Source organism: Vombatus ursinus, unplaced genomic scaffold (assembly GCF_900497805.2).
Source record: "Vombatus ursinus unplaced genomic scaffold, bare-nosed wombat genome assembly UNPS02008547.1, whole genome shotgun sequence".
Classification (NCBI taxonomy): domain Eukaryota; kingdom Metazoa; phylum Chordata; class Mammalia; order Diprotodontia; family Vombatidae; genus Vombatus; species Vombatus ursinus.
Window position 1 is genome coordinate 1 of NW_020948325.1, and position 23,328 is coordinate 23,328.

Here is a 23,328-nt window from a genome sequence, read left to right on the forward strand (position 1 = left end):
TCCTTCCTTCCTTCCTTCCTTCCTTCCTTCCTTCCTTCCTTCCTTCCTTCCTTCCTCCCTCCTTCCTTCCTTCCTTCCTTCCTTCCTTCCTTCCTTCCTTCCTCCTTCCTTCCTTCCTTCTTCCTTCCTTCCTTCCTTCTTCCTTCCTTCCTTCCTTCCTTCCTTCTTTTCTTTCTTCCTTCCCAAAGTGGAAGAAGCTTCTTTAAGAGTGAGTGGATTCCTTTCTCTAGAGATCTCTTAAGCATGGGCTGAGGGTCCACTGGTAGAGGAGGGTAGAGAAGGAATTCTTGTTCAGGTACAAGTGATTCCAGATGGTTTCTGAGATCCCTTCCATTCCTGAGATTCTGGGAGCCTATGATCTCCTTGCAGACATTCCCTAGTGAGTGCCATCTGTATACTCACCCCTTTTGCTCCCTCATAGGACATGGTGTTTTGTTAAGCATTCAGCAGATCAATTCAAACATTTATTAAGCACCTGCTGTTTGTCAGGCACTGTGATAGATGCTGGAGATACAAGGACAAAGTTTAAACAAGTCCCTGCCCTCAGTGCTATTGCATTGTACTGGATGATAGAGCATTTATATGGAGAAGTTTTAGTCTTTCTTTTTATGATGAAATGTCATGTTTGCTGAGGATTGTTAAGTTCAAAATAGCATCTTGGTGGCTCCATGGACAGTTAATATGTATGCATATGTATGTTAGAATGTATTCATATACTCACATATAATATATTAATAGAAATATGAAATACAAATGTATATGTGTACGTGCATATATATGTAAATACACACACACTCTATTATCCACTAGAATGCAAGATCCCTGAGGGCAGGTACTGTTTTAACTTTGACCCTATTTTTTTTTTTTGGCTGGGCAATGGGGTTAAGTGACTTGACCAGGGTCACACAGCTAGTAAGTGTCAAGTGTCTGAGCCCGGATTTGAACTCAGGTCCTCCTGACTTCAGGGCTAGTGCTCTATCTACTGTGCCACCTAGCTGCCCCTAACCCTGTGTTTTTAGCACACATATGTGTGCATGTGTGTGTATCTCATCAATACCTCAAGAGCAAGGCCTCGGCCTTCTGTTTTCACTTTGTGTCCTTCGTGGTGCCTGCTTTGTCTTCTACACAATTAGCAGACTTCTTGGGTTCTTACAGAAGCTAGCAGTTGGCTCTTCAGTATAATGGATGTGTACCCTCCATCTTTTCCAGAAATTTCTAATCTGCTTGTGGCCACCAAGAAAGCCCAGGAATGCTTGCCAGTCTATACAATGAGCCAGCTGAGTTTCCATCGAATTCTCAAGGAAGACATCATTCAGGTGAGTTCATTGTGTTTCCGCCTGCCAGCACCTTTGGGATGAGGAGATCTTCCCTTGGGGATATTGTCGTGGGAGACTAAACAATAGGGCTTTATTTCCTGCTGAAAGGAAATCAGCTTTGGCCGGTCCCCTCCCAGCCTTAGAGGACCAGATGTCAATACCTTAAGTATCAAGGATCGTGAGATCATAGATTTAGACATAGAACAGACCTGAGAGCCGTCTTGTCCAACTCTCTCATTTTATTGATGAGGAAAATAAAGCCTGATTGACTTGCCTATGATCACAGAAGTATGAACACAAACAGGATTTGAACCCAATACCTATAACTCCAAATCTAGTGCATCTTTCTACTCATACTACCTCTCAAGCGTTGTCTCTTCATTATTGGCCATCTCCACCATTGACTTTCTGTCAGATTCAGTTTCCTCATCTATAAAACAGAAATGATAATATGTCTCCTACCTGTCTACATAGACAGATAAATTGATAAAGCATGTATTAATAGCTTACTGGTGCCAGGAATTACTCACAGGCTCATTACAAAGAAAGCTCTTTATAAAACAGTGAAGAGCTATTGACAGGGGAAGTCCCTTCCAACTCTAGATGTGAGACCCTAAGCTTGCCAGTTGAGTAGTCGTGGTGGTGTTGGCAGCAGAAGTAGCAATCTGGAAGAATACTCAGATGCAGTGGGGAGTTATCCTGGGTTACTTGAGGGACATTATTTATCTTTCTTAGGGAAAGAAAAAGTTAATTCTACATCTTATGGCTTTTGTTAACAAAGAATCTAAAAGATGGAAAAGACCTGGGTCAACATGAATTACTCAGGTTTAGGCTAAGGACCTTCCCTATCTGCCAACGTAAATCATGGGGTGATAGAGCTAGAAGAGGTCTTGAGAATCGTTTAGTTCAATCCCTTGTTATACAGATGAGGAAACTGAAGCCGGAGAGTGGATGTGATTGGTCAAAATCCCATAGTGAGTTAACGCTGAAGCCAGGACTAGACCTGAAGGTCTCCTGACTCTCACCTTCCATGCTGTACAACACAACTTTTCATGTTTGCAGCAGGGAGAAAGAATGGTGGATTTGGATCCTGGGGTGAAAGTCTACTTTTGCTACTTACTAGATGTGTGACTCTGGGCAAATCACTTGCCCTCCCTGGAGAGTAACAACTTAGCACACTTTCTCTCTGGGAACCTCAAACTTTCCATTGGCCTTTTGTGTTTCCTTTCCCTTCATGCTTCCTACAAACAATGTGCTTTGTCTCCCCTTCTCTCTGAAGCCTGGTCTCTAACTGTACCAGCCTCCTGACCTTTAGCTCCATAGCTGCCTCCGTCAGCTGTAGGGTACCCTCCCTGTCCCTTCTGGGACCACCATAGCAATAGGAGCCCCGCATAAAGCTGGTCTTTCTCTTTTGTTAACAAAATACATTATTCCCAAGTGCAATGAAGGTGGTGAATTACTGCTCAGAAGAGGTGTTTTAGTGAAGGTTAGATGACCACATGTTGAGTGTGGGGAGTTGTGCCTGAATGGATTGAGCTGGATGGGGTCTGTGATTCCGTGAAAACTTCTCTGGGAAGGAATTTGGGGACACAGCGGGCCTCCTACCCTTCCGTCTCGTACGTCTCAACGTCTCTAACTGGTAGGCGGTTGGGCCACAGAGAGAAGGGAAGATGGGTGACTGGGTTTGCTGAATTTCACCAAATAAACCCAGATAACTTAGCTTAGGAGAGAGAGAGAATGATCACTCAGTGAGTGCCTGGAAGCATATGGACATTCCGGGAAATCTGGAGGAAGCTTGGCATCCCAAGCCGTGACTTCTATGAATTAAACACATGATACTTACCCATTACTACGTGTAAGCAGTCCGCAGATCAAGTCAAATTCGATTTTATCTCCTGAAGTTTAGGGCCTGTCTTGTAACAAGGTCACGCAGGCCCCCCAGCTCCAAAGGTAGTGGAGAGACGGACGGACGTGGGTTTGCCGAGGCCTCGTTCATCTGCCAGAGAGAAGAGACTCAACACAGGGATAGAAGAGCCTGCCTGTGATTCTGAAAATCTTTCGTTTCCCACTGTTGTTCTTTTCTCTCCCATTCTTCCCCACATACTTAGAGGCCTGGAGTGAACAAGACCTGAATTCAAATCCTGCCTCAGATACTTGCTAGCTATGTGACCCTGGGCAAGTCACTTAACCTCTCTCTGCTTCAGCATCCTCATCTGTAAAATGGGGATAATAATACCACCTACCTCCCAAGGTTGTGGTGAAGATCTGATGAGATAACATTTGTAAAGCACTTAGCGCAGTGCCTGGCACATAGTAGGGGCTTAACGGATGCTAATTGACTATGACTAGCATGAGCCTGCCAATGGACTGTGTGTTGGCCAACTTGGGACAAGACCTCGTCTGATAGGGAGAGACTTGAACTGGTCGTCTACGAGGGATGAATTTTTCCACCACGGCGACCTTCACATCTTAAGTGGGTCACAATCAGTGTCAGTGAAAGGAGTATCCATCCTGATGAAGCGCGGGATCTTTGACACCCTGGAGTATTAGAGTGTCTCCTGTCTCCGTGCCTTTGCACGGACTGTGCCCCACGTCTGGAATATTCTACCTCCTCACATCTGCACCTTCCTTTCTCTGGCTTCCTTCAAGACTCAGCTCCAGTCCCACCTGCAGAAGGACGTCCCTCCATCTGCTAGTGCCTTTCTCTCTGAGATTCCATGTAATCTGTATAGATCTTGTGTGTGTCTATTTATATCCATATTGTCTACTCTGTCAGAATGTGAGCTCCTTGAGGGCAGGCAACCTTTTCAAACCTTTCTTTGTATCTCTAGTACTTCACACAATGAGAGCTTAATAATTGCTGGTTGGCCCTAAGTGACTGACTAGAAGTATCCCTCGCCCACCATGATGTTTAGTCATTGCTTGGTGAAGGAACTGTGATTTCAACATGAAAACTCCCTCAGTCAAGGCAGATTGCGGCCTGTCTATGAATTAGGAGATCATCAAAGCATAGAACTTAGGCTGGCAGGAACCCCAGAGACCATCCGGCTCATCCACATCCCCTGCCGACTTTCTCTTTTTCAGTAGATTAGGAAGCTGAGGCCCAGGGAAGTTCACACAGATAGTCAGTGGCAGAGACGTGAAAGCCGAGTCTTCTCACGCCAAAGCCAGCGCCCTTCTACCACGTCCTGAGGAGTTACTCTAGGGTCAGAGAATCAGGGGACACGCACCCAGGATCCCACAGCTGGTTAGTGCCAGAGCCCACCTACCTCTAATCCACTCAGCCATGCTGCCTCCTCCCTTAAAATTAGCCCCTCAGAAGGTGAATTCCCATTGAAAATGGGAGGCAGAGGACAGGCTAGGGAGCTGGCCTCGGAAGTAGGGAGACCTGGGTTCATGTTCTGCCTTCTGACCCCTACCGGCTGCTGAGCCTGGGCGCTTGCATTGGTGAAGGGAATCGACTCACTGAGACTTCCCAGTGAGTGAATAAAATCACAGGTCTGGATCCCCCCACCCAAAAAAAAGCAATAGAATGGAGTCACAGGAGCATGGTTATCATGCCAGAAGGAACGAGGACCTAGCTTCCTGCTTTTACAGACAGGGAGCCTGGAGGCCAGAGAAGTGAAGGGATCTGTCCAAGGTTACACGCATCGATCAGCAGCAAAGTAGGCTTCAAGTCCGGGTTCTCTGTCCGCACCCAGGCACTTGCAGCTCTCAGCTCGCCTGCTGCGCATCCTTGTGTCTCGGATGGATTCCTCTAGTGGTCTTGGGGATGGCCTGGGATTTTCAGGAATGTGAACACTGGAAAGTTTTCCCTGCATCCAAAGGGCCCTTTCAGTGGCAGTAATTGCATTGAACTCTCAATGGCATTTCTGGGATGCTGCAGGCATGTGACTGCCCATAAACCCCAGGCAAATCCTGCATAAATATGGCAGCTTTAATCAATAACCCTTGAAGGATGGCGTTGGGCAGGAGCCCTTCCTAAGAGCAGATGAGAAATGTCGGCTAATATCCAAATGAATCAGGTTGGGCAAAGAGCGATCCTTGTTTCCATCCGCTTGGAGCCTCCGTGGAGCTTTATCTCCTTCCAGAGGATCCGTTAACCAACAAAAATGTCTCAGTTGCCTGTTCTGGGCAAAGCCAAGAGGCGGTGGGGTGGGTGCAGTGGGTAGGGTTCCAGACTAGACTTTGATTCCTGCCTCTGACATTGAATAGCTGTGATTCTGTCCTGAAGATAAAGGTCGCATCCTTTGATGGGAGATGAGAGAGAGTAAATGGTTGGCTCCTGGTGGAGACAGATGGCGGGATTGTTAACTCCTCGCTTTCTCCAAGTATTGTTTAGCATCCCTGGAGTCTGAGGAGAGAAAACCAATGGTCAGGTGACCTAAGATTGGTAGGGTGTGGTGTGAGCCGTGGTAGGTGAAGGGGGACAAGAGAGCCGAGGCTAGCCCACAGGACACAGAAGGGCGGTGGAAGGGGAGGGGGACCTTCAAAGTCATCTAGTCCAATCCCTCTCATTTTACAGGTGAGGAAACCAAGGCCTCTGGAGTGAAGCAACTTGCCCACGGTCACACAGATAGTAAGCTTCAGAACAAGAGTTCAAATTCAACCTCAGGCATTTAGTAGCTGTGTGACCCTGGGCAAGTCACTTAACTTCTGTTCACCTCAGTTTCTTCAGCTTAAAAATGAGAAGAATAACCTAACTCACAGAATTGTTGTGGGGATCAAATGAGGTGATATTTGTAAAGTGCTTAGCACATGCCTGGCAGGTAGTGGGTGATATATAACTGCTTATTCCTTCCTCTTCTCCTCCCTAATCCGTGTTAATGGAATGGACAGAGTTAGGAAGCATTTCGTGAAGTAGGATTGAGTCAGAATTTTATTCCTTTGGGTCACTGGTCATTTCAAGGTACACAGAGTCATGGAGAGTGAGAGTGATGTGGCATTGCTCTCTTTGAGGATGGACATTTGTCCACGAGGTCTTTTCTCAAGGCACCATAGGGATTAGCAATGCTGAGGCCCCTTTGCCCCCATCGGGTTTTGTCGAGCCCTCCTGGCCGGCACCTCCTTCTCCTCCAGTCCTGTTCAGCCCAGCACCTCCAGCCTCTGTGATTACTGAGCTCCCTCCCTTGTTCCGTTGGTTTTGTTTAGGGAGAGCACATGGGACGAGGCACTCGGACCCAGATCTACTCAGGGACCCTGGACTACAGGGATGAGGAAGGCAGCTCCGATGAGAAAAAGATGAAAGTGATTCTCAAAGTCTTGGACCCCAGTCACAGGGACATTTCTCTGGTAAGTCCATCCTCCAAGGCTGCTCTCCCCCTCACTCGTCTTCCAGTCAGCTCTGGCCATCTGTAGCTGGCATGTCCTGTGGCCTTTGCCCTACAAGTGGGTTTAAAGGAGCATTGTGTCTCGGTGAGAATCTTCCAGCATGTCCTGAAACCAGGCCGTAGCCTCATCTTTGAACATGTGTGTGCATGTGCATGTATGTGCATATAGGTGTGTGCATGCATGTGTTCATGCTGGGGGTTGTCACGTGGAACATGCTTGGGGAGGAGGTTTCCAGTGTTTGTGACCTCAGCTCCTCCAGGGGGTTCCAAGGCTGGCGTTTTGATCGGTGTGATTCTGTCCTCCCCAACCCCAATTCTCAAATTTCCACGCAGGCTTTCTTCGAGGCCGCCAGCATGATGAGACAAGTCTCCCACAAGCACATCGTGTATCTCTACGGCGTCTGTGTCCGGGATGTGGAAAGTGAGTTTGCTTCTTTGGAGGGGCGCTCCAGCACCCAGAGCGTGTCTGTTCTGGTGTATTTACCAAATAGAAAAGGATGCCAGAGAGGTGAAATGGTGCAAACGTTCTCATGTACAGTGGATGTGCCCGTTGAGTTGACTTTTTCCCTTCTTATTTGTGCTTCGTTGTAAGAGATGATTCCTTGGTTAGGAGAAGGGAGGGGTAGATATTTGGAAGTGAAGGTTATGCAAAAAGAAAAAATATCAGCAAAAGACAATTTGATACATAGGAAAGAAGGGTGGATTTGAAATCCAAGGACCTGGGTTCAAATCCCACCATTGACCTTTAGTACCAGTTTAACCCAAGGAAAGTCATTTAACTTCCCTGAATTTGTTTCCTTTTCTGTAAAATGAGGTAACAGGTCGAAGGGCATCTGAAGTCTCTTGTAGTTATTGAGCTCTCATCCGTGTGTGTGTGTGTGTGTGAGTGAGAGAAAGAGAGAGAGACAGAGACAGAGAGAGAGAGAGAGAGACAGAGAGAGAGAGAGAGACAGAGAGACAGGGAGACAGGGAGAGGAGAGAGAGAAAGAAAGAGAAGGGGGGAGACAGAAAGAGAGAGCCAGAGAGAAAGAGACAGAGAGACAGGGAGAGAAGAGAGGCACAGAGAAGAAAGCAAGAGAGAACAGAGGAGGGCAAGAAGATATAAATAGAGAAAGAGAGAGGGGGAAGACTGAGACAGAGAACCTTCCTCTTGGGGCCGTATTTCCTCATCTGTAAAAATGAGGAAGTTGGAGTAGATGACTGCTGAAGTCCCTTCCTCCTCTAAATCTATGATTTTATGAAATATTCAAAGGTAAACAAAAGAAAGGTTGCTGAGACAAGCTCTCACATTCTGTCGTGTATCTGTGCTGCCCCCTCTCCTCCTCCTCCTCCTCCTCCTCCTTCCTCTCTCTGTCTCTGTCTCTCTGTCTGTCTGTCTGTCTCTGTCTCTGTGTCTCTCTCTCTGTGTTTCCACAGCTGTATCTATAACACCCCTACACTCTCCCCAGGAGTTATGGGAACGCAATTATTTATTGTTAATTTGCATAGGGAGAAACTGAGATACTGAATGTCTTAGGTTATGGGTACTTAATCATGAAACTGGGACTCTAGCACAGATGTCCAGTGAGAGTTTTTTCTGTCACCTTGTGTCCAGAGACGTGGTCTGTTTGCACAGTGGACAGCTGTTAAATTTGGGGCAGGAAGACGCGCATTCAAGTCCTCTCTCAATCACTTAACTAGTTTTGTGACCCTGAGCTAGTCACTTAACTCTGTGAAGCAACTTTAAGTGCTTCATCTGTGAAATGGAAGCAGTCATGGTGTAAATCGCAGCGTACTTCCCTTCCAGGGTTGTTGTGATGTTGAAATGAGACAATGTCCATTAAGCTGTAGAGAAATGTTAGCTGCTCTTGGTCTTCTGAGAAGGAGTGATTGGCTTGGGGGAGGGGGAGGGATTGGCCTAGGTGAACGGGTGGGATCTGAACAGCCATGCCCTGTCTTTCTGTGCCCTCAGACATCATGGTAGAGGAATTTATGGAGTTTGGGCCCCTGGACCTCTTCATGCATCGGAAAAGTGAACTCCTCACCACACCGTGGAAATTCAAGGTTGCCAAACAGCTGGCCAGTGCTCTGAGTTACTTGGTAAGACCAAACCCTGATTAGCTTCACCCCGGGCTGGCTTCCTCAGCGTTCAGCAGCCAGCAGCCCTTATCCTTGTCATCTCTCTCCATGGCGGGAATGGTCAGGAGGAGAGAGTGGCCAGGAGGATGTAGGGAGAAACCTCAGTGGGGGGTCCAGAACTGGACCTTGGCATTTGAGTGTCAGGTATAGAGCTAAGTAGGGGAAGGGGATAGGGTGGGATTGCGGAAGTCAGTCATGTCAACCTTGGGAAGGAGATAAAGGGAGAAAAGAATGGGTATGCTGCCACTGAGAAGTCAAGAAGGGTGAGCGTGGTTTGTGCGTGTTTCCCTCTGGGATGCACACTTCTGGTCCAGGAGATGTGAGTAATTTCACACTCAAGTAGCTGAAGAGAAATGGAGAACAGAAACGTGATGGGCCAGAAGAAGGGACTCAGGAATGCGTGTAGGAGCCTGGGCTTCATAGTCTAACCGGCCATTTCCTGTGTCCTTGGGAAGATTCCTTCACCTCTCTCATCTTCAGCTTTTATGAAAACCTGACTTGGGAGTTCGTTGGTTTAGAGAGTTCTCAGCAAGGAATTTCTTTCTGCCTATTCTGATTGGCACCTTCTCCACAGCTCAACTGTAGCGACTGAAACGTTGCTCCTTTCTGGGCCTCAGTTTCCTATTTAGTGAAAAGAAGAGGTTGGATTAGATGGCTTCTGGGTCCTTTCCAGCCTTGAGTCTTTGATCTCTTAATCCTTCTGGTCTAAGGTGACGTGACCTATCTGTGGTCAAACATCCAGCATTTGTCCGAGGCAAGACTTGACCCCAAGCCCCCTTGACTCCATGTTCTGCTCTCGATCGACTACGTCACCCCTAATGCTTAGCAATTCTCCACTGTCTGGGGGAGAATACCAACAACAGCTGAGTTTGCAGAGTCAAGCCAGAATGTCTCCAAGACTTCCTGGAGACTTTCTGTCCCGGGGAGATGAAAACAGCCTTCATTGTTTGCCCCGGGGTTGGCCTGCTCACCGTGGGGGGTCTCTCTTCTTTTATAGGAGGACAAAGATTTGGTCCATGGGAATGTGTGCGCTAAAAATGTCCTCTTGGCCAGAGAGGGCCTGGATGGTGAGTGCAGCCCCTTTATCAAGCTCAGCGATCCTGGGATCCCCATCACCGTGCTCTCTCGACAGGGTATGTCTGCCTGGCACTGGCTCAGCTTTCTGCTCGGGGTGGGGGTGGGGATTGGTGGGGGTGGGGGTGGGGGATGGCTCACAAAAAAAGCCATATCAACACTTTCTCCTGGAATAGCGTCTTTGCTGTGTTCATTTTGAAAGTCACTGTAGCTTCTCTTATCTGCTGGCTCTCTTTAAACCCAATGATGTTGTAAGAGGAAGTGGGAGACCAGTGAGACAGCACCCCCACGTCCAGTGACCCAGCAGATGTGTCCTTTCAATGAATACAAAGTGGCTTGTCAGAGGCCCTCATGAAGTGCCCAGAAGCCCAGGAAATGGTGCAGTCAGAGGCTTGAGGTGGTGGTTGTGGTTGGGAGACAGTGAGGACAGGCTGACTTGTCCCGTTTAGACGCCCCTGATGCCCTATTGCCTCAGAAGAGAGCAAAACTGAGGTGAAAACCTACACAGAATGAGGCTGGGGAATGGGTCAGGTCCCAGCCATGTTTTCAACTAATTCAGTCCAATAAATTGAATTTGAATTATTTGTCTACATATGTATATAATATATTTAAATCATTTGAATTCAATTCAGTTTGAATCATTTGTATATACATATATTAATTTGAATTCAATTAATTTAATTAGAATTATTTGTATACATATGTTTGAATTCAATTAATTCAATTCAATTTGAATTATTTGTATACATATATTAATTTGAATTTAATTCCATTTGAATTATTTGTAAACATATATTAATTTGAATTCAATTCCATTAATTCAATTCAATTTAATGAGCAGTGTTGAAGTACTTACTATGTAGTAAGGATTGTTCTGCTAGATGCTGGGGCTCCAAATACAACGAGTGAAACAATAGCTTTGTTCAAGGCGCTCCTATTCAGAGGGCTGCGTTGGGAGGAGGGGGTTACAAAGATAAATATGGCAAGATTATAACCTGGCAGGGGGATATCTCACACACACACACACACACAGACACACACATGGATATGCACACGCACACATACACACACAGACACACACATGGATACACACACACACACACACACACACACATACACGGACCATTATTATAGCATTAAATAGAACAAAGGAAGGGCGTAGAGGTGAACTACTATATGAGCTTTCTGCATCACTATAGATGGTTGCCATCTTTATGTCTTAGATGTCTGAGCCCATGAGTACAGATGTACTTGTCAAAGGTGAGTTTCCAGATGTCAAGGCAGGGAAGTTCTGGTCTCTTTGTAGAGTGGATTGCCTTTGGCACCAAGATTACCTGGTTCAAAGATTGCCAACCAATGGATAAACTTATTTATGAAATGGTACATTTCCCTACCTTTCCCCAGCCCTTCTCTCCCTATATTTCTCTACCCTTTATCACTTCCTTCCTCTACTTCTCACCTCCAAGTAGAGATTCAAGATGTCTAGATGGAGTTAGTAAAGACTGGAAGATCTGGGTTCAAATTGTAGCTCCATCATTTAACTAAAAGTGTGGACCTCAACAAATCATTAGCCTCAATTTCCTTATCTGTAGAATGAGGATAAGAAAACTTGCCATCATCTACCTCATGGGGGGCAGCATGGTGTTGGGGATGAAGGTAGAGCTTGGAGTCAGAAATACTTGGGATCAATACTTGCCAAGGTCACATGTTGGCTGTGTGAGCCCATACAAGTGACTTCACCTCTCAAAGGCCCCAGACAAGACTCTTAAGATTGTAAGTCACCAAGGAGGTACCAGCTTCCGTTGGAACTCCCCAACAAAATCACAGATGTGGGCAAAAAAACACAAAACCCAAAGAAATCTACCTCGTTCACAAGGCTTCTACAAGGATTCAGTGGGAGAGGGGCAGCTAGGTGGTGCAGTGGATAGAACACCGGCCCTGAAGTCAGGAGGACCTGAGTTCAAATCCGGCCTCAAACCAAATACTTGACACTTACTAGATATGTGACCCTGGGCAAGTCACTTAATCCCAATTGCCTGAAAAAAAAAGATGAAGGGCTGGACTCGATGACTTTGAGGATTCTAGGATACTCTGGATAATGCAGGGGATGACACTCTGTGATCTCAAAGCACAATAGAAACATGAGCTGTTATTTTTGGAATGCTTGGCTGGCTGAGCCAGTGAGGTCATCCTACTGCCCCTCTCTTTAGAAGAGGAAGGACACTTCAGTGTGGGCTTGAGAGCAGGAGAGATTTCAAGATGTGTATTGAGTTTCACTCAGAGGCTGCTATTGGTTGGGGAAGAAGAAGGAGAAGGAGGAGCATCAGGAAGAGAAGAAGATGAAGATGAAAAAGATGAAGAAGATGATGACAAAGACGAAGATGAAGACGACAAAGATAAAGAGTATGACAAAGACAAAGAAGGTGAACACAAAGAAGAAGATGATGAAGAAGACAAAGACGACGAAGATGACGAAGAGGGAGGACAACGACGACGGCTTGGGAGGTAGTTACTATCAGGTTTCCAGACGCCGGGTCACACAGCCAGTGAACCGGAGGCAGGGTTGGAACGTGGCTTTTGCGGACGTCCCAAGTCAGTTTCAGGTGTTCGTTTCAGAAACTAGAATTTCAGTGTTGTGTTTGGGGGCAATCTTTTTGTTTTTCTTTCGACAGAGTGTGTGGAACGGATCCCCTGGATTGCACCAGAATGCGTGGATGACTCCAAGAACCTGAGCGTGGCTGCTGATAAATGGAGCTTTGGCACAACCCTCTGGGAGATCTGCTACAACGGAGAAATCCCCTTGAAAGATAAGACGCTAGCAGAGGTAAATAGATGGATGAAGCATTATTATGCACCAGGCACCATTCTAAGGGAGATGGATGCAAATCCAAGCAAGCTTGCCGACAATATAAGCTTATTGACAGTCAGTCAATAAGCATTTATTATATGCTTACTGTGTGCCAGTCATGTTCTTGTTCTAGAGGAGTTTCAGTTCTAAGGAGAGAAGAAAGTGTGTCAAAGAAAGCCGGAAGGGTGTGTCTGTGTGGGTGTGTGTAATTGTCTAGGAAGTGAGGTGGAGGCCTGGATCTGGGTAAGATACAGCAAACGTTCATCCACGACACCCTGGGTGATTCCAGGGCTGAATTCCAAGTTCCCCCTAGAAGGGAGCTGGGATGATGAATGGAAAGCAGGTGGTGGTATGGCTTCGAGATGCCTCCCCCTGTTTTCAATGCTTCCCCATCCCAAAGCTGCTTGTGAGGTTCGAGGGAAAGGATTTGGTCAACAAGCATTTGTGCCAAATGTTACGCTAAGTGCTGGGATACAAAGAAGGGCAAACACCAGCCCTGCCGTCAAAGAGCCCAGCTTCTAATGGTAGAGAATGCTCCCACCACACACAGGATCCATATGGGTAAATGGGAAGTCCTCTCCAAGGGAAGGCGCTAGCATCAAGAGGAACAAATGAATGAAGGAAACCTTCTGTCCCAAGAGAATGTGGGTAAGTGCTTCCCTTGGATCTCTGCTGCCTCTGACGCCTCACTCGTGGCCCTCATGGTTGTTTCTTCCAGAAAGAGCGGTTTTATGAAGGGCGAGTTATGCCGGTCACCCCCTCGTGCAGGGAGCTAGCTGACCTGATGACGCAGTGCATGAACTACGACTCTAGTCAGAGACCCTTCTTCCGCGCCATCATGAGAGACATCAATAAACTAGAAGAACAGAGTAAGTCCTTCTTTGCTGTGACGGTGCTAAGCAGGCCACCAGGAAGCTGGCCATGGGCGTGTTAGCTCCCGTGAGCGTATGTGGCCCGGAGTCCTTGTTAAAGCATGTGTCCAAATTGGAAAACAAAGATTAAAAGCAAAGCCTTTCCTTTTATACTTTTCTAGACCCGGATATTCTTTCAGAGAAACAACCAATGGCTGAGGTAGATCCCACCCATTTTGAAAAGCGGTTCTTGAAGAGGATCCGTGACTTGGGAGAGGTAAATGCACAGCAGAAAAGGAACGCCTTCTGTTGGACGGCATTTCTCATGCTCTGGGCACGCCCTCCTCCTTCAGTATTTGGGACTCAGAGTCACCATGGGAGGTGGGCAGAGTAGGTGTGTAAGTGACTCCCCTCTACCCAGCTGGCAGACGGTGACATCAAGAAGGATACCCAGAGCTCTTTGCACCGTCCTGAGGTACTTCTCCAAAAGGTCCTACTGGCCAATGAATCCTGTGCTGTGACCTGTGAACCCTGGTATCTCCTTAGAGACGGCAGCTAGTGGATGCAGCGTTGGAACGGAGTCAGGAAGAGTGGAGTTCTTATCTTGCCTCAGACATCTTCTAGCTGTGTGACCCTGGGCAAGTCACTTAATACAGTGCAGGAGCTGGACTCTTGGTGGAGGCGGTTTCAGCATTTATTTGGCGCTTACCATTTTAACCGCGTGCCCGGCACTGTGCTCAGTGCTTTATGATTATTATCTCATTTGAGCCTCACAATAACCCTGGGAGGGAGGTGTTCTTATTATTCCCATTTTACAGATGAAAAAATTGAGGCAGTCAGGGGTTAAGTGACTTGCCCAGGTTTACACAGTTAGGAAGTGTCTAAGACTGGATTTGAACTCACGTCTTCCTGATTCAGGTGTTCTATGCCACTGTTTCTGACAGGGTACTGAAACTGAACGCTGAAGGAAGTCAGAGATTCTAGAATAGAAGTGGAAGTGGAGAGGGAGTGCATTCCAGGCATGGGGACGTCCCACGCAAAGGCGTGGAGATGGGGGATGGGATCTTGTGGATGAGGAACAGCAAATAAGCTTGAACCTGAACCTGCCCTCTGCCCTCTCCCTCTCTGCCTTTTTCCTTTCTTTCCCCTCTCTTCCTGCTTTCCCCCTCTCCCTCTTCTTTCTTTCTCCCCCTCTCCCTCTTCTCTCCCTCTTCCTCTCCACCCTCCCCCTCTTCCCTCTCCCCTTCTCTCCCTCCTCCCCTCCCCCTCTCTGTGTCTCATCACCCAGGGCCACTTTGGGAAAGTTGAACTCTGCAGGTATGACCCTGAGGGGGACAACACCGGAGAGCAGGTTGCGGTCAAGTCTCTGAAGCCAGAGAGTGGGGGAAACCAGATAGCGGACCTGAAGAAGGAGATCGAAATCTTGAAGAACCTTTATCATGAAAACATTGTGAAATACAAAGGGATTTGTACAGAGGACGGTATGAGAGGCTTTCCTGGAGGGGCAGGGCAGGGGTGGGGCTGACTCAGGCTGACATCAGGGCTAGATGTTGGGATGGGGGGGTTAGGGGGAAAGGAAGCTGAGCCTCGTATTTTGAACAGGACAAAAAGCCACGCCAGGTGCCTGCCTGCTGGCCTGCTGGTCCATCTGGCCTCTCTCCCCGCATAGGGCCCAAGCCTTGTACAGAGCAGCGTTCAGCACAGAGTCTGGAGCACTCTGGAATGGCGCCCAATGCCCTCCTACCCAGCAGGCTTCCCTTCAGCACCCAATCCTTTCAGCTTCTTCCCCTAAGCAAGGGAAGAGTCCTGGGCACTTTTGGATTTTTTAATAACCTCACGTATCCGCTGGTAGTGCTTGGCCGAGAGCAACCACATTGAATGGTCTGCAAGTCAGTGTTTGCCCTACTTTTCTTACTCTTGGTTTGAGATACGTCAGTGCATTAGTCAGTCAGTAAATAAGCATTTATTAAGCACCTACTGTATGCTAGGAACTTCACTAAATGCTGAGGACACAAGGAAAGGCAAAAGACACTGAAAGAACTCACTTTCTACTGGAGGGGAAACCATGCAAACCATCTGGTAAAGTCCCCTTAATAAAAGGATTTGTTCTGTAAAACTTGGACTCAGTCAAAAGGCCGCATCCAAGGACCTAGAAGGCCACACCCAAGGACCTAGAGGGCCACATGTGGCCTGTAGGCCACTGGTATAGACAAACTATAAACAGGATAAATTGGAAATAACCAAGAGAGGAAAGCTTTTAGCCTTGGATTTCTCATTGTCCTCATGTGGTCATTCATTCATTCAAAACACATATAGTCAGCACCCATCCACGTGAATTGCTTTTCACTTGGGGCCAGGTGGAGGTGTGATACAAAGACAATGCCACCATTTCTGGCTAAGACCAGTTCTCTTATTTGATTCTCATTGGGACCCTGTGAGGTAAGGGCTGTCACTATGCTCACTTTATAGATGAGGAAACTGAGGCTCCCGGGTTAAAAAGTTTACCTTGGGTAAAAGGGTCAGTAAAATGTCTGAGAGGAGATTTGATCTCAGGCCTTCCTGGCTTCCACTAGAACAAAATAGCTCCTTCAAGTACCCAGGAGACACAGGACCTACCTTCCAGTGGCGTACAGTTATCTGAGGGCTATGGACTGTATTCGTAACTGGTAACGTGTCTTCAGAATTAATCATCTAAAGAAGAATTTACTTCTAACCCAGTCATGTGGGCTCCTTTTTTCATGGCTTATTTTGAAGCCAGCAGGAAAATGAGTTAATTAAAAAGCAGCAATTTACCACCTTAGATTCTTATGTTTTTCCTTTTTTTTTTTTTTTTAAACAGGAGGAAATAGGATTAAACTTATTATGGAGTTCCTGCCTTCTGGGAGCCTGAAGGAATATCTTCCTAGGAATAAAAACAAAATCAACCTCAAACAGCAGCTGAAGTACGCGGTTCAGATTTGCAAGGTAAGGAAGGTGGCCTATCATTGGATGCCCCGAGAATGGCAGGGCCGGTGTCCTGTTTCCTGGAATGTTGTTCAATCACTTTTCAGTCATGTCTGACTCTTCATGACTCCACTTGGGGTTTTCTTGGCAGAGATACTAGAGTGGTTTGCCATTTCCTTCTCTAGCTCATTTGACAGATGAGGAAACTGAGGCAAACAGGGTGAAGTGACATGCCCAGGGTCACACAGCTAGTAAATGTCTGAGGCTGGATTTGAACTCAAGTCTTCCTGACTCCAAGCCTGGTGCTCTGTGCAATATAGCGCCCCCTAGTAGTCTTTGTTTCCGGGGAAGGTTTTGGTTTGTCAGTTTTTCACCATGCTGATTTGGTGTTTTATTTTTACAAGATTATGGGATTTTGGATTCAGAACCAGAAAGGACCTTAGGTTAGCTGGTCTAACGTCCTCATTTTCCATGAGAAAAATGAGCCTCCAAGAGGGTAGGTGACCTGTCAAAGGTCATACAGTTTATAGTTAGTTTATAAGCACTTACTATGCGCCAGGTAGTGCGCTAAGCACTTTACAAATGCCATTTCACTTGGTCATCCAGACAACCCTGGGATGTAGGTGCTGTCCGTGTAGCAAACAGGTCACTAGGTGGCGCCATAGTGCAGAGCGCTGGTCCTAGAGTTGGGAAGATTCCTCTTCCTTAGTTCAAATCTGGCCTCACTTACTTGCTGTGTGACCCTAGGCAAGTCACTTAACTCTGTTTGCCTCGGTCTCCTCATCTGTAAAATGAGCTGGAGAAGGAAATGTCAAACCACTCCAGGATCTCTGCCAAGAAATCCCCAAATAGGGTCACAGAGTGTTGGACACGACTGAAAACCATTCAACAACAACAAAAAAATTTAAATCTACACATGTATGTTTTTCTAAGTCAGTCTGTGGCTTGCAGGGATCCCTCTGTATGGTTTAGTGGCCCTGGCCTGGAGGATCAGAAATTGCTGGTCTGGGGCCCGCCCCAACATGGGGGTTCTGGGCAGAATTCACCAATGGGAGAAGGGCCCACAGGGCAGTGAGGAAACAGCTGAGACGGGTGACAGTCCAGAGTAGCAGTTGGGATTTGAACCCAGGGCCACCATAGGGAAGGGGGTCATCATGGACTAGTGGATACAGTACTGACCTTTCTTAGGAAAGGAAGCCCTGCACAGATGAAAGGGCAGCTAAAGAATTTGGCGTGTTCACGTCCTCTTAATGACATGCGGCTTCATCAGTGTAGGGAATTACTAGGGTGAAATGCCTTCCCCTGATGCAGAATCATGACTCCTCTCTAAACTGTAGTCTGAGAGAGTTGCCTGGGATCCTGAAAAGTTAAATGATGTCCAGGATCGCACAGCTGAGAAGTGTCAGAAGCGGGATTCGAACACAGGTCTTCCTGACTCCACATCTGCCCTGTGTCTGCCAGGACCTGCTACCCCTCTGAAGTCATTGCTGGGTTAAAAAAAATGAAGAAAAACAACCCTTCAGGCTGTGCAGGTGGTCCTTTTGGGTGAATGTGGCATGGGAGCCTCACGCTCTTTTGCTTCCTCAGGGGATGGACTATCTGGGGTCCTGCCAGTATGTCCACCGAGATTTGGCAGCGAGAAATGTCCTTGTTGAAAACGAGCACCGTGTGAAGATCGGAGATTTTGGCTTAACGAAGGCCATTGAAACAGACAAGGAGTACTACACAGTGAAGGACGATCGGGACAGTCCTGTCTTCTGGTAAGGAACAGAGCCAAATACCAATAACACATAGCATCGTTTGAGCCTTGCCGCACTCTGATGGGGCTGGGGCTAACATGCCCCCATTTCATAGATGAGAATACTCCTCTTTGTCCTATGGAGGTGATGTGGGGTCGTCAAAGACCACTGAGCCCAACATCCTGCTGATGGGGAAAGGTTTAGGTCAATAAGAGCCATTTCATGAGCCCAAAGGGATCTCAGAGGTTATCTGGCACATCTTCCCCCTTTACAGATGGGGAAACTGAGGCCCATGGAAACCAAGTGACTTGCCCAAGGTCCTTTTTCATCCATTGTTTTAGGAATAGCCTGGCTGTTTGGAAAGGCTCCTCAGCCTAAGATTAGTCAGAGGAACTCATCAAACCATTTGGGTAGAGCTGGCTTCAGTCAGGAAAGCCTGGGTTCACGCACTGCCTCTGATACATGACGTCTGTATGACCCTGGCAAGTCTGACCCTGTCAGTGCCCCAGCCAGCCAGACTTTATATTCCAGAACTGTCACAGATCTGCCTTGGTAAAGGGATTTTCCTTGTCCTACACTTAAGAAATCTTCCCCCACAGAAAAAAAGTGGTTGTGCCCAGTGCGAGGAGTATCTCAGGCATCAGGGAAATGCGAATCCTGAAAGCAGCAGGGTCCTGTCACTCACCTCTGTACTTTTAAAGGCTAAAACAGCACTTTCCTCACTACTCCCAAGGAGGTGAAGAGTGCAGATACTGTTATCTGTGAGTTACTGATGAGGAGACAGAGGGTCAGAGAGGCGAACCCCAGAGACAAGTCTCTAGACTCACCTCCAGTATTCCCGCTAACCCTGGTCTGTTTCACTTGTGATCAATGAAGTCTGTCAATTTCTCACTCCAAGAAATCCCATGATTCATATTGTCTTTCCTTCTAGGTATGCCCCAGAGTGTTTAGTCCAGTGCAAATTTTATATCGCCTCTGATGTCTGGTCATTTGGGGTCACGTTACATGAACTCCTCACCTACTGCGATTCAGAATCCAGTCCCATGGCGGTAATTTTTATTCTTGCCTTTCCCCCCAAAGCTCACACGAATAAAAGGCGCTGCTCTCATCACCCAGATCCTCCACTCCTGACTAATTTCCCGAGTCTTTTAAAATGGGATTATTATAACACAGAAACTCCACTCAGGTGGAAAGAGAAAATTAATTTTTTTCCGTTTGAGTTGGTTCATTCAACAAATAAATATTGAATACTTGTGCTACGTGTTTTGAGCTACATATTACAGAATAGTAATAATCTAGTCCTGGTCCTCAAGGAGGTGGGAAAATAAGAACAGTAATAATAATAGCTGGTATTTATCTAGTGCTTTCAGGTTTACATATGTTATCTCATTTAATCTTCACGAAAAAAGCAGGTGCTCTTATTTGTCTCTGCTTTACAGATAGGGAAACTGAGGCTGAGAGAGTTTCAGTGACTTGCCTAAGGTCACCCAGCTAGAGAGTGCATGAGGCTGGACTTGAGCTCAGGTCTTCCTGACCAGACGGCTTTTAAATGCCAAAGAAGAGGCAGAGAAAGTCAGGGTCCTGAGATCAGGGGAAGGTGTAATCACTGTAGCCTGGAAGGGTCAGAGAGGCTTCATAGTACACATGGGAGATGTGAACCAGGATAGTATTTAAGTCATTATTATTAGTAGTACTATTATCATTATTATTAGTATCAGTAAGCAGTAGTAGTAATAGCAGCAGCAGCAGTAATAGTAAAGGAGTAAGAGAAAAAAAAAGTGAAAAGGGAGGATTTCACCAGACTGGTGAAGGCCCTGAATGTCCAGCCAAAGAAAGTGGACATTTTCCTATAGGTAAAGGAAAGAGTAAAGCCAACTTTACTGCTTATCCTTAAACCAAACAAATTAGAAATTGAGAGCGTGAGAACGAGGTGAAATTGTTAAGTAACAGCCAGGGTCAAATACTTTCAATGGTTTTGTTTTGTCCAGATGTTCTTAAAGATGATCGGCCCGACTCAAGGACAGATGACTGTCACAAGGCTTGTGCGTGCATTAAAGGACGGAAAACGTTTACAGTGCCCACCTAACTGCCCAGAAGAGGTATTCATGGGACATTCTATTGTAATACACCAAGATGACCACTGGGTCACATGGGGATCCTGGGTGGACGGGAAGTAGATGATGAGAGGGAGGATATTCCTTTAAAGAGACTTTTCAGATGCTGAGACATGAGGGAAAAAAATCATTCCACATCTTAAGCCAGATCTCCTACTCTACATTATGTGTCCCTCTGCCTTTATTTATGTTTTGCCATCTCTAAGCCCACTGAGGCAGCTAGAACCTTGAGACTGAATGTGGTGTGACTGAGTATATTACCTTTTCTGTATTCAATAGAGCCTTCAAATTTTAAGATTAGATTCAAAACTATAATTTCAAAATGTCATAAGAGGTAATTTTGGCCATAATTGAGCAGCAGGAATTGGGGGAAGGATGTAAATGAAGCATGAATGGTCTGTAAATTAATTTCCAATCTGGAATTGGATCAATCAACTCCAGGCTTGTTGTTGTATCTATGACCCTAGACTTCCTTCCCGAACTGGATTACAGAAAGAACTGGTAGCTTTTTGAGTTGGTGTGGACAATGGGTGAACCGATAAGCTTACTGAACTTTGCAAACTGCATCCAGTTCAGTTGTATCTTTCTGCCAAATACTCTAATCTCACTTTAAATGATCTGTTTTTTGACTCATAACTTTCATTTTTTGTAATCCGTTTTAAAAAGCAAACCCAACCCAAGCCAGCCTAACACCAGCATTGTTACTATTGCTATTTTTTCTTTTACAGGTTTACCAACTAATGAAGAAATGCTGGGAGTACCAACCAAACAACCGAACGTCCTTTCAGAACCTCATCTGTGGATTTGAAGCACTTATAAAATAAGATCCCATCGATCAAACATTGTTTGAAGTGCCTGTTGTGTGAAAGGCACTCCTCTAAGTGTTGGAGCATAAGCATCCCCCCAAAAACATTCTTTTGTTTGTGTTGCCCAACAGTTGGTGGCCTGCCCTCTGTAGAAGTCAAGTCCCTAAGCTCAGTTGGGGGGTGAGGAGGGCTCTTTTTGTTTTTTTCAAATTTAAAACATTTGTATTCTCCCCAGATTTGGTCATTCATTCATAAACTATTTATTGAGTGCCTGCTGTGCACAGAGGAGCTTAATATCTTCAGGTGGTTCTTTATAGGCGATGATCATGGAATGGTGAGATATAAGAGACCCACGTTTTAAGCACTCCTCTTGTTGGAAGATGTCTACCACCAGCCGCTGCAGCTAGTGGCTTTCGTTTCACTGGGCTTACTGGTAGCTGGTGGTTTAGTAACACTCACATGCCTTCTCGCAAGAATGGTATTTCCAGCAACAAGAAATGTGGCCCAAATCCTCTCTCAAATTATTTGCTTTCACTGCTGGTGATGAGTTATGTTATGAAACTGAGTCCATTTTCCTGACTTGTCAAATTGAGGCAAGGGCTGTAGGCTTATCAAGTTACCTTTCATTGTACATACAAACTTTCAGTATCTATACAAATGGACCAAACCTTCTGTCAAATGCCATTCACGTACTGCCCTTTGAAAATGAAGAGAATTCGACTTGAGCTCTTTTCTCTCACAACTCATCTTCTTGGATCCCTGGTGACCATCTGCAAAAAGACTGGCTGGGCAAAGGGATGCAGCCTGTGCCCGTTGGACAGAGCCTCTTTCTGTCTGAATCTGAACTGACTTGGGAATTGAATGGGTGGCGTTGACCTTGTTATCAACATGTCCTAATCAGCTGAATTAGAGGAGACCCAGTGCCACTCAATAGGTTTTCTTTTCATTCTTTTTTAAAAGTAAAAATGCAAATGCATCTCTTTAATGTTCAACCTTTGCTACAAAAAAGGAATTATTCCCAAAGATTTTGACACTTCAGAGGTCAAGCAGGTTTTATAAAACCACAAGTCTGTGGTTTTATATGTTGGATGGAAACATTTAGACACACCATATAAATTGTATTACACTTTTGGGCGTTTCTGTACTTGACATGGAAAGGCAAAATGCCTTCATGTAATGAGCATAGGCACTGAGCTCGTTATCATTAGGGGGAGTCTCTCGATACTGACCACATCCCCATCGTGTGCAGCATGGAACAGGGATGCCAAGACCAGGTAGCAGGTTGCTCCCTGCTTGGAAGCTAGCACCAGCTAAAAGGTGCCAACTTGGGGGATTGCTTGGGGATAGTTCACTAGCCAGTGAAAACGATGAGGTCGCCAATCCAACGTGAACAGGAATGGTTTTAAGGAATGTCTGTCTGAAGAATCATTCAAAACTCCATAGTACTAGTGTGCCATTGCTTTTCACCTTCTTATCTGGAAAATGCTTTTGGGAAAGATTCGGGGCTGGCAGTAATGAGAGACAGACAGACAGACGGAGAGACGGGCTGTTCAAACTGATATAGTGAGCTAAGGACTTCATTTTATACCCTTGCCCACATCAATGTGTTTGTCTTATGCAGGTAGTGGAATGTTCCCAGCATTACCCACAATTGTACCTGTTTGGAACCTGTGTACAACCTATATGCACTTTGTTACTCTTTATACAAATAAATCTAATAAAGAATTGACATGCATATGTCTTTTTAATATTAAGAATTAGATGAACACAGAGCATTTTAGTTTGATTACATAGAAAAATAACTATAATACAGAATTTTCATGGTGTCCTCCCCCCCCCCAAATAATGGGCCTGGTTATTGATTATCGTCGTAACAAGCAATAGCAATAGCCCAGATGAAAAGGTCCCAGTAACCCCAACTCTTCATTTTAGGCCAAGGTTTTAATGCTCTCCACAAATAAACATTGATGGGTCTGTGCAACTGCTGGTTAACAGTCCTGATGCTGGAGTTTTCCTTCTCTGCTTTCCTGTTTGCCTATCTTGAGAAGGGCTACTGATCCCTGAAAACATTGAATGCAAGGCAGGAAGGAACACGGGAAAGGAAAACATGGGGCACAGATCAATGACAAGCCAGCTGTTGAATAATCACATTATATTGCTAAAGATGAGAGGCAGCATGGTGGGGTTGA

General features: G+C 46.1%; 1 protein-coding gene across 1 annotated transcript; it reads left to right on the top strand.

Moving 5' to 3' along the window:
* Positions 1–1,209: 1,209 nt before the first annotated feature.
* LOC114034207 (tyrosine-protein kinase JAK1) lies at positions 1,210–22,868 on the top strand (the record flags this gene model as incomplete). Its single annotated transcript, XM_027849807.1, has 14 exons — positions 1,210–1,316; positions 6,468–6,608; positions 6,980–7,067; positions 8,598–8,725; positions 9,762–9,897; positions 12,511–12,662; positions 13,405–13,555; positions 13,720–13,814; positions 14,826–15,018; positions 16,377–16,501; positions 18,068–18,240; positions 19,151–19,268; positions 20,208–20,318; positions 21,062–22,868. Coding segments are annotated over 14 exons (1,814 nt in total), but the record flags the coding sequence as incomplete, so codon positions are not given.
* Between the last annotated feature and the right edge of the window lie 460 nt (positions 22,869–23,328).